General features: G+C 39.8%; 1 protein-coding gene across 1 annotated transcript in view; it reads right to left on the bottom strand.

Annotated features, from left to right (window-relative positions):
- Positions 1-216: 216 nt before the first annotated feature.
- The window catches only part of LOC131253151 (zinc finger CCCH domain-containing protein 11-like), a 29,382-nt gene continuing 18,218 nt past the window's right edge, over positions 217-11,380 (bottom strand). The window contains exons 5-8 of the mRNA XM_058254009.1: positions 8,823-9,011; positions 8,580-8,710; positions 8,072-8,174; positions 217-777 (exon numbers count right to left, since the gene is read on the bottom strand). Of these exons, the coding sequence (XP_058109992.1) occupies positions 601-777; positions 8,072-8,174; positions 8,580-8,710; positions 8,823-9,011 (600 nt within the window). The 3' untranslated portion in view covers positions 217-600. The remainder of the gene's footprint in view (positions 778-8,071; positions 8,175-8,579; positions 8,711-8,822; positions 9,012-11,380) is intronic.

Genomic DNA, 11,380 nt, shown 5'->3' with positions numbered 1-11,380 from the left:
AAACAGGCACTTAAAAAGTAGTTTCATATCTTTGAGAAGTTTATGGTCCAACATTTTATGTTTTTACACAACAAAGAAAAATAAGGTAGACCATTTCTGCCGTAAGAAAGTGCCTGTGACGACACTCTACGAATCCGGCACTGCATCATTGCCATATTTTCATTTTTAAACTAGTTTGTAACAGATGAGCTAGCATAACTTGGAAAAAGAAAAATCTGGAAAGTCACTGCTTTTAGATCAGTATTTCATTTCATAGGAAAAGCACAACCAGTGTATTTCGTAAGTCCATTTTCCCTCTCCTCTCTTACGGGAAATGTGGCACCAAAACTCGCACTTTCCCCGTATGAGCAGGCGAAAGGGCTTTTATTACTAAATAAATATCCACATTCGATACATAGCGGCAACCTAAGAAAGACCCAGATTTATATATCTAAATCTCCTCTCAGCAAAACTATCAACATGGGAATTAAAATCAAGGGTCGCTGTTACCTCTTGTAAACTAGCAAGCATTTCAATAAGAGGCTGTCAGTGATCCTCACGCGCATGTGTGTTTTAATATGGTGTTCTGCTCCCGTCGTTGGCAATGGCTGCAAAAGTCTCTCAAGATGATGCTTCTATGCCTGGCTCACGTATCTGGATAGACGTTCTTGACAAGCTTGCTTCCAATTCGTTTAACTCATCCAGGTCCAATTCATCGTCATCATCCTCGTCTGCAAGAGATTCTTCGTCCACCACACTTGAGGTGCTCGGCCCCTCCATACGAGATCCATCCTTGTCCTAAAGTCAAATCCAATCAGTGTGGGCAGCACTTAATCAGTAATGTAAAATGCTAAATACCCGAATTCATGTTTATAGATTAAAAACATCAAGGATGAATTTGGAAATATTGCAATTGAGTAGCAGTTATTAGTCTAATAAAGTGGAAAAGCACTCATTGAGAGTAGGCTCGAATTACATTGGCATTACCTTCACAATGGAAACACCACTAACTCTTATGAATTTTCAGAATTCAATTCGCTTGTGTGTTGCAAATGCAGCCTAAATTGAGGAAGTAAAAATAAAAACTTTCCAACATGCATCAAATGGCGTGAAGATGCATAGTTGGACAGAGCAATCCTATCAGTGGAGGTAAGCCAGGATTGGTTTCATGACCTCAATGCCGTGGGCCCTTTTATCTAAAAACTGCTAGGGCACAAAACTAGTGCACAGAGCATTAGAGCAAATGGTTCAGACCCTGGAGTTAATAGATCATAAGTTTTGATATTTGAGTATTATCTGACCTGTTCTCTGTGGCCTCTGTTTCCCGAAATGAGTAGACCCAGTCCATTCATTCAGGGCTGGACTGGATGAATACAATTCCAGACGGCCTATTGAAAGTTTGAGTTAATGTGAGTAGAGTTTTACTCATGAGAAATTTGAAATAGAGGTGTGATACCACTTCCATTGCTTGCATAAAAGAAAGGATTCTAGACCAATCAGTCTATGTAGACCTATCGAAATAATAAAAAATAAAAGATAAAAGAGATGAAAGATTTTAGGTTTACATAAAACGCTTCTAATTAAAACCCAAATCAGAAGATAAATTGCACAAACCTGAAAAAGATAAATTGCACAAACCTGAAAAAGTATACCTTCCCTAACACCCACTTCGTTGAGATGACACTAATAAGAATTCACATAAACTTGGCTCTGCCCAGAAATTAATATCTATGGTGGGGCACGTTCATAGGTCCAAAGAGAATCCAGAGGCATCGCATAAACTACAGAAACCAAGACAACCTTATATAATATCAGTAGTGGCATAGTTTTCGGTAGGATTTTTGTATTATTACGCCTGTTTCGGTCTGCTTTTTGGCCTCTTTATCTTGAAATGTGTAGACACAGTCAATTTCATTTAGGGATGGGTAGGATGGATATTATGATTCCAGATGGATTTACTTACAGTGACTGTTGAAAGTTTGAGGTAATGGAAGTTCAAAGGAATTTCACTGTGACTGAATTAAAATTAGAGGCATGATACCACCTCTATTACTTACATCACAAAAGGATAAAAAGTGCTTTCGGAATAAAAAAAATTGGACCAATCAGTCTCGTGAGTATGCCAAGATCAAATCGGATCTATCTTTCTGTGCATACATTGTAACCCTGTTAGAAGATGTACTTATCAACAACCATCAAATTCTAGATGGTGTTCTCATAGAAAATGAGGGCATTCATTTCAGAGAACAGAATTTCACTCTAGGCAGATAGGCGAAGAAGCTAGTTATCATGTGGAATGCAATCTGTTGATTATATTCGAGGCCATTCAGAAGCCATGCAACCTGTTCAAAGAGAGAGGAGTTGGATAAGGAGGGGCACTCCAAAGCATCTTCTTTTAGTCCCCAATGGCTCGTCAACTGGTTTCTTCCAAAGCTTGAGAGACATGAGACAAGATGATCCACTATCTTCGCTTTTCTTCTTTCCATTGAGGTCAAAGTCTTCAGCAAGTTGTTCCTAAAGACAGACGAAATTGGTCTGATTTTGGATTCTAAGGTAGCGAACCACTAGTTTCCATTTTGCACCTCCAATTTGCGGATGATACTTGTCCTTTGTGAGGCTTCAGAGACAAAAACTGTGAATTTTGAACAAGATTCATTGGCTTTTAGGAAGGTAACTAGCTGATGAGTTCACCTTGGTAAAAGTGCTTTGATGGAGATCATGCTTAGAGATATAAAGGCAAAGAACCACTTGCTTAGAGGTTTCCATTTCACAAGGTGGAGATCAAGCTTGAATTCCAGTTTCTATCGAAAGTTTTAGCCTGTGGAAATGTTGAAGGGATTTCACTTGTGAGAGAAGTTTAGGAGGCATGAAACCACTTTCATTAATCTCAGTCTCACCCCAAAAAATGAAAAAGGACAATCAAAATAAAACACTTCAGACCAAATAGCCTCGTAAGGAGTCTCTATAATTCCTTCGCCAATCGTTGCACGCAAACAGTGGTATCCCTGTTACAAGATATGTTTATCAAACACCATCAAACTGTAAACAGAGTTCTCATCGCAAGAAAGTCCATCAAACTCTAAACAGTGTTCTCATCACAAGCAAGTCCATCAAACTGCAAACAGTGTTCTCATCGCAAGCAAGTTCATTCATTTGAGATTGGTATTTCTTTCTAGGCACTGCAAAATAGGCAAGGAAAAAAGCTTACCTTGACACAGTGTTCTCCGTTGATTATATGCTAGGCTGTGAAGAGTTCAAAGGAAGATGGGAGTTGAATAAGGGGTGCAACTCTAAAATATCTTTTCAATTGCTCTAGTTAATCTGTCTTTTAATTTCATGGTATCATATTAGGTTAGATCATTCTGTCCTGCATCAACAGCTCTCTATCATCTGGCAACTCCCAATCCACTATCTGAAGGGTACTAACCTAGCAGCTCCTCTATTAAAGCAACAAGACCCAATGTTGATGACTCCCATACAACAACCATGATTCCATACCAGCTGAAGGCAGACTCCATTTACCAACACTAATTTCTCCCCTCTTGTAAACACGCTTTGCATAGACTCAAAATGAAAGCCAGACAACAATGTGTTCCATCAAGCATGCTAGAAATCTGTTTACAAATTCTGAGTGTTTGTTATGCTGCAGAGTTGGAATAAACAACACACAAGAAAGGCAACACCCAATCTGACAAAATTCTCCTTCGGAGGAGATTTATTAATTGTGGTCAAAGCACAAATTCCTGATTGGGACAATCACAAGCCAGTATTACATCTCATTTGGAGAAAACCATTGATTAAGATGGAAAACCAAATATACAGCAGCACTATACAAGTGCCTGTGGATAGTGCAGTGTGCACCAACTGGGGTGATCTAATGAACCTAGTCTAATCTCATATAGCTCTGCACATTGAAGATTGTTGATGTCAAGTCCCTAGTTGATGTAGCTAATTAGCATTTGGTCAGATCTTGTCAGGCATTGAGCAACAAAGCAAACTTATTAGCTGTGCATCATGCACATCTGTTAGCTGTTGGGGGTTAAGATGTCTCATTAAAATAGAATGTAGCAACATCAAAGTATCCACAAAGCGTGAAATGACCCTTAGCTGTGAAGCACCCAAGTGCCTCTATTTGTAAAGTTTAGAGACATTCTCGTTGGCTGTGAAGCAGCCGTAGTGGGATCATGGCAGTGCACAGGTTGTTTGTCCGGTGGGAATGGAAGATCGAGTCCAAGTGGGACTATTGGGAAAAGTCCTTGTCGGGAAGGTGTTTGCATAATTAGGATGATGATTCTTCAGGCATGAATCATCCTGGTAGGGCTAGTTTTCATAGTATTGGTATCATTACATGTATCGCTGACTGGGGATACAGAAACACGTATCCAAATCGCCGATACCTGGAAACATAATGCTGAGAGAAACATTGGGAAAGATGGGGTAAACGGTGGAAATTCTCAGTGAAACTTCAAGAGATGCTAAATACACATTTACATATTTAGGAATCAAAAATTACAAAAAGAATCATACATAACAAGTTTTTATTTAATAGGGGCCTAAAGCATGTGTTGTCGTAAAAAATCAGTGCAATAGTAACCAAAATGAGTTCATTTCATACCAATAAAACATTAGGAACACAATAATCACTTAAAGTTGTTTTTAAATAATAATAATAATAAGTCATCCACCCATTCATGCATCCATCCATCCATATATACATAGATACATCCATCCATGCATACATACACTAATACACCGTCCATCCATTCATACATCTACATACATGATCCAACCATCCATCCATGCATACATACACTAATACACCGTCCATCCATTCATACATACACACATACATGATCCATCCATCTAGGCGTCCATCCAACCATCCATCCATCTAGCCGTCCATCCATCCATCTAGCCATCCATCCATCTAGCCATCCATCCATCCATGCATATACATACACAAGTACATGATCTATCCATCCATGCACATACATACACAAGTACATGATTTATCCATCCATACGTGCATGCATGCATGCATACACTAATACATCCACCCACCAATGCATGCATACATAGATCCATACATGCTTATCCATCCATCCACCCATGCATACATATACTGATACATCAATCCATGCATGCAGCCATGATCCATCTATACATGCACAACACATCCATCCATATATGTATACATACTTATAAAATAAAATAATTACTTTTTAAAAGTAGACTTTTTTTTTTCATTTTTTCATAATTTTAGAACTCCAAAAAAAAAATATTTTTTTATTAAAAATCGCAACACATCATTCATCAACATTCACCATAAAAAATAAAAATAAAAATAAAAAAATGGATACATCTTTCATGAAACAGTTTCATTGTTTTTGGATTTTTTTTTTTCTTGACTTTTCACATATTTATGGATGCACGCAGTCACTAGAAAGAGGGTCACTTGTATCAGCGATATTATCGTCAATACAAGCAACCTTTAGAAACTTTTTTACTAGCAATAAGGGCGATGCTTTGAAATATCGATACATGTCGAAATATCATCGATATTGATGACATTTGGTAAAGCAACAACTTCCAATGGAATTGATATCATCGACCTAGCGATACCGACAATATAGATACTACTGGCGAGATTTAGAACACTAGATGGGATGTGTTTAGATAGGGTGAGGCCCTGTTCAAGGACTCATTGGAGAGCCAATGTGGTGGAATTTAAAATTTTTTTTTTTTATTTTTAAAGGAACCAGTGTGTTGGGGTTAAATGTTAACAATAAATGTTCAAAGATGGGACAATTGGCAGAGCACATTGATGCACTCTAGATCAAGGGGTAGCACATAGAGCACCATGTCTAGCACTCCTAGTGCCATATGTGTGGCATCACACGCAAGTCGTGTGCCACATGGCATTAGCCATCTAGTACCCAGCGCCAGATACGTGGCGGCTGGCATCCGTTGTCAGGATCATGCAACAGCTCTGAGTTGAGTTACAATGGACTAGCTAGTAAACTAACATAAGCAGCCCACCGTACAAGATATTATGCTCATGTCCGTAGACTCATATTGGCCATGCACCACTTCACCTATATTCAATGTGTAAGCCCACAATGAGAGGAGAAAAGAGTGCAAGGATGTTGAATAGCCAAGTGCCTTGAATGTGGACCCCTAGTCCTTTTATATCAATTGTATGTCAGTGGAGAGCATCGCAGTTCAGCACCATGAGAGGCAACTTGCATGTAACCGGGGGTTACTTGGCTTCCCTGTAACCCAAAGCTTTGTGGGGCCCATGACTATGTTTGTGTTATATTCACTCTGTCCATCGATTTCATCCACTCATTTTAGGACATCAGGGAGATCCAAACTCAAGTGGGCCACGAATGAGAACTGAACGCCAACCGTTTATGCCTTAGTCCCAGGTCACAGAAATCTTGGATTGTGTTTTCTCTTCATCTGAGTGAGAATCACCTTATGAATGGATTGGATGGCTTCTAAACATCACGGTGGGCCCCAAGAAGGTTTCAATAGTGGGTATTTCCATCCCCACTATTTCCTGTGATATGGCCCACTTGGGTTTTGGATCTCCCTGGTGTTTGACCTATGTCCTAAAATGAGCTGACAAAATGGATGGATATAACACAAAAATCATGGTGGGCCCCACAAAGCTTTGGGTTACTAGGGAGACATGTAACCCCGGGTTACAAGCAAGTCCAGTCCAGCACCATGTAGGGTTAATGACAATGTGTCACCCTATGATTGACTCACTATGGTGCACCGGGTCCACACGTCAGGTGCTGATTGACTGTCATGTAGCACCTGCAATATACGATCTGGCATAGGTACTGGAGCTGGTGTCAAAGTGTCCCAGCATCTGAACTTTCGGCGCTCAGTATTATTCAGCGCCAAGTGTACAGCATCCAAGCACAACACATTTCTAGTCTACTGCAGGTCGGGCTGGATGGTGCCAAGTCTGGACGCTGAAAAGAGGCTTGCCTGGGGATGGCTCAAGCATGCTAAATATAGCACAGACAGAACTAAAGCAAACAAGGTGGGCGCTTCATGTAATCTGTATTGCACCAGTGGAGGTGTATTTGGCGCCATTTGTAAACAGGCAGTATTTTTTATAAGAACTTGAGCTTCAGTTGAAAAAAAAAAAAAGATCAGTAAAACTTAAGCTTCAGCAAAATGCAGATGGAAACAGCAAAATGAACTGATTCCTTTCTTATATTGATAATATGTAGCAATATGTGGTTTTTAAATGCTTTCACTTCATACAGCATGACTGCAATAATTCGCTACAATGTTTTAAAACACATTGGTCACTACCAGAAAACTCTTTAATAAAAGCAGTTTGTTAAAGTCAGAAGATATTGGAACATAAATTTGCAAGAGATGAGGCAGGAAAAGGTTTTTTTTTTTTTACAATAACGACTTCACATATACCAGGAATCAAACATACTTCAATACCATGGAGATTTGGTCAACTAAAGAAGATTAAACATTTAGGTTATGATAGATGAATACCGAAGGTAGGCCAGAAATTAAGCTCACAAAATAGCTGCTCCAAGAGTTATGGATGGGAGCCTGTCCCATTGGGTTTGTAGGGCCCATCCAGCTAAAGGCTGTGATCAGGCCAAGCAGGCATAGGACCTTTGTACAAAAGACCACTTCGATTAAGGCCCAGTCCAAGCATGCATAAAGGCTTATTTGTGACCAGATTGCTGGCCGACCTGAATTTCAGGATCAAATTAGTAGACTGCTTGGGCCCAGAGCTGGCTCTGACAACATCTTCTATCGAGGCCCACCTGAGCAGTGTCCAGGCCTCTCTCTTTTTCTTTTCTTTTCTTTTTTTTTTTTTTTTTTGAAAGGTAACACTACCAGGGATTGAAACCTGGATCATTCACACACACTACACTGTCTCTACCAGCTCATCTAACGAGCGGTAAACAATAACGGGTCAGTCCCAACTAATAAGTGGCCTAAGGTTGAAATTCACGTCCAACAATAATATGCCTGCCTTGGCCTGGCTCATTGCCCCATAGGTATGGACAAATAAAATGGGGGTGAAAATGTTGTTGGTTACCTTGTCTTCTGTGACATCAGATTGTTCTTCCCTTTGATATTTTTCATATGCCTCAGCATCATCCACAAACAAGCTAGCATCTGATAGAAACAGCTCACGCCCACTGAAAAAGCAGTGCAAGTTTCAAATTAATCAATATGATAATTAGAGAAATTACTAAGGGCGTGTTTGTATTAGTGGAATCCACAGGAAAAGAAAAGAAAAATAATAATTGCTCAATCATGATTACCATGGGAACTATTGAAACATGGATTCCAATTTTAGAATTCTTGCTTGGATAGCAATTGGAAGTCTTATATTCCTCTCAACAAAGTTACCTAGTTTCTTGTGCCAAGAATCCAATTTATGGAAAAGTATAATGATTGCTTAATGGAATCTGCCATTCCCTTTGCTATCCAAACAACTCAAATCGTCACGACAATTGGAAAACACTTTTTCTATTGTTTGGCATGGAATCCATGTTTCCAAACATGGCCTAAAAGAAGAATGACAGGAGAAGGAAAGAAACCTCATGCGGTCATTTTTAGCCCTCTCTGCCCGCAGAACAGCAAGGCCAGCTTCCCTTTCTTCCATCTTTTTATTCCTCCATTGCATGAACAATTCGGGAGTAATCGGGGTTGAAGTAGCCACTTTTGCACGCTAAGAGCAGAAAGAGATGTTCCATTTATGAGATTGAAATTGTAACTAATCTTGAATAAAACAGCAAAACATAGAATGAATTCCTACAAAAGTGAGGAAGACTGGCAATTACCTGATTTTCAATCTCTTCTTCAATGGATATCTTTTCAGTCTCTTCCTCCAACAAGGCCTTCATTTGAGATTTTAACACATATCCCGGGGGAAGAGCATGCCTGTAATGACACTCTTTACCACCATTTGGACAAACCCAAAACCACCCATATTGTTTCTTCTCCACTGCTTCCAGGAAGAATTTGCAAACCTGCCCACGCATCCAGGTTCATTATAAACAGTCATATCTTTTATATTAAATAACCACAAAGAAAGATACAATCAGATATAACCCGGAAAAAAAAAAAATTTCAAATAGTAAATGCAGTTTTATATCAACAAACCACGTGGTTTACTGCATCAAAGAGAATATGTAAGCAAAGCTACTTGCATTTGTTAGTACTCTCAAATTGGTGAGGCCACCTTGTTTGCTTAACTCCCTGAGCTTTGGTTTTGAGTGGGGGTGACAACTGGGCAGGATATCAGCTATCCACTTTTCCGCCAAGAATAGTGAATATCAATTTGCAGAAATTGATTCCACTTGACTCCAATCCCAGGTACTTCCAAACATACAACAGGTAGGAAACCGTTTCCTTTTGCCATGGCCCACCAAAGTTTTGGATCAGGGTAAAATTGGGCCCTGGGGGTTGCAAGGGGTGCTGCATCACATGGACGGTTCAGAATTTGTGCTCATATCACAGGAGATGAGTTATCAAAAAGTTCTCACGATAGCTCGTGAGAACTAGTGTGCAGGTGAGCATCTCTCTCTCTCTCTCTCTCTCTCTCTCTCTCTCTCTCTCTCTCTCTCTCTCTCTCTCTACAAATGCATGATATAGACCACAATTTGGATGGTCCGGATTGATCTAAGTACTCTATCTACGATATGGACCACAGTTTGGATGGTCCGGATTAGTTTAATGTAGTGTCATGTGTCATAGGTATAAGTCATCACCATTTTAAAATAGGTGTTAAACTAAAATAGGAAAGACACTTTTAAAAAATGAGATTTCAGGTAGCTTATGCTATCCACGCTACGCTACATACCCTGTAGCTTACGCTACTTGCGTACACTACTGAAAACACTATTAACTTCGAGTTAGATGGTGCCCGGTAGGGGCTAGGCTTCAGCCATCTGAAAGTCAGTCCAAGCCTGAACCAAAGAAACGAGGCCCGACCACAAGCCTGGCCTAATCCAAAACAAGCCAAGTTCTTTTAGGCCAGAACCCAGCCCTAATTAGAAGTTTGTCAGGTCCAACCCCAGCGTTTTAAGCAATTCCTACATGCATAATAATCTGTTCATATGTATTACATATACATACAGCTCATATACATTATCATAAGCCCTTACCTTGCTGGGCCAGACACAATCTGACAAATTAATAAACTGACAAAAGCCCGAAACAAGTACTAACCGGATTTAAAGTTTAGAGCAGGCAGAAAACACCATGGGCTGATCCAACTAGCGACAGGCTGGGCCCAAAGAGTGCAAACCCATTGACACCCTTAGTTTTCAAAAAATAATAACAGTAAAGTTTGAGAGATGCATGTCAGAAACTCTTCGGTGATATTCTTATATGCTGAATGCAAAATCTCTTGGGCATTTCATTAGCCTTCAAATCAAGGAAAAAGGAACATAAATAGATGAAAAACAAAGAACAAGCAAGAAGAGTGACCAATAAACAATAGCAGAGAGGAATCCAGCCTTTAAAAACCTCAATGTCCAAGTCACATACGCATTATTATAATTCCAACTCTAAGTTTTGTGAAGGTAGAGTAAGGTAGATGTGTGGGTTGTAAAAGACATTATGAAAATCATTGTGGGCTGATCCATACTTGCTTTTGCCATTGGGCCCAGTGGGCATGGTGTGCCGTAAAGGCCATTACGTAAAGGTAATGGTGGCAACCGTTACATGTTATGGGGTCATAACGGCCATAACAGCCATTATGGAAACAAAATGAGATGTAATTGCTGTTAACAACACATTACGTCCCTTATAAAGGCCATAACAGCCCCGTAATTGTCTGTTATGGGGCAAATATAAGTTTTCCATACTTTTTAATCAACATTACGGGGCAAATACATGTTATTCAGGATTTTTTTCAATTAAAAAAGAGACTGTAACGGCCGTTACGAGGGCCATAACAGCCGTTACGACCCGCATTATAAAGGTAACAGTGTTGGCCATTACGGCCACCGTTACCGTTACAGAACACATTGCCAGTGGGCTGGTGTGTATATTCTCTTTTTAATAAAGCAAAGGCAGAATGCGTAAACCCTAACACGTCCTCTCTCTCTCTCTCTCTCTCTCTCTCTCTCTCTCTCTCTCTCTTCCATGTTTTTCTTCTTCTAATTGTATCTCGACATTCAACACCCCTCACCTCTTCTTCCATCTACATGCTCTTTTACATGGTACCAGAGCATTGATCTTAACCAGGGACGTTGCGATTCTCAAAACCGTTAGATCTTGCTTGTTTGAAGGGGGATCACAATCAGTCGTTTTGATCTAGTAAACACAATCCGCTCTCTTCCCCTCTTTTTCTTTTTCTTTTTTTAAAATTTGGAGAAGCAATTGGGTTCTC

The sequence above is a fragment of the Magnolia sinica genome, chromosome 8 (assembly GCF_029962835.1).
Source record: "Magnolia sinica isolate HGM2019 chromosome 8, MsV1, whole genome shotgun sequence".
NCBI classification, from domain to species: Eukaryota; Viridiplantae; Streptophyta; class Magnoliopsida; order Magnoliales; family Magnoliaceae; genus Magnolia; species Magnolia sinica.
This window is presented reverse-complemented; position numbering and strand designations above follow the sequence as displayed.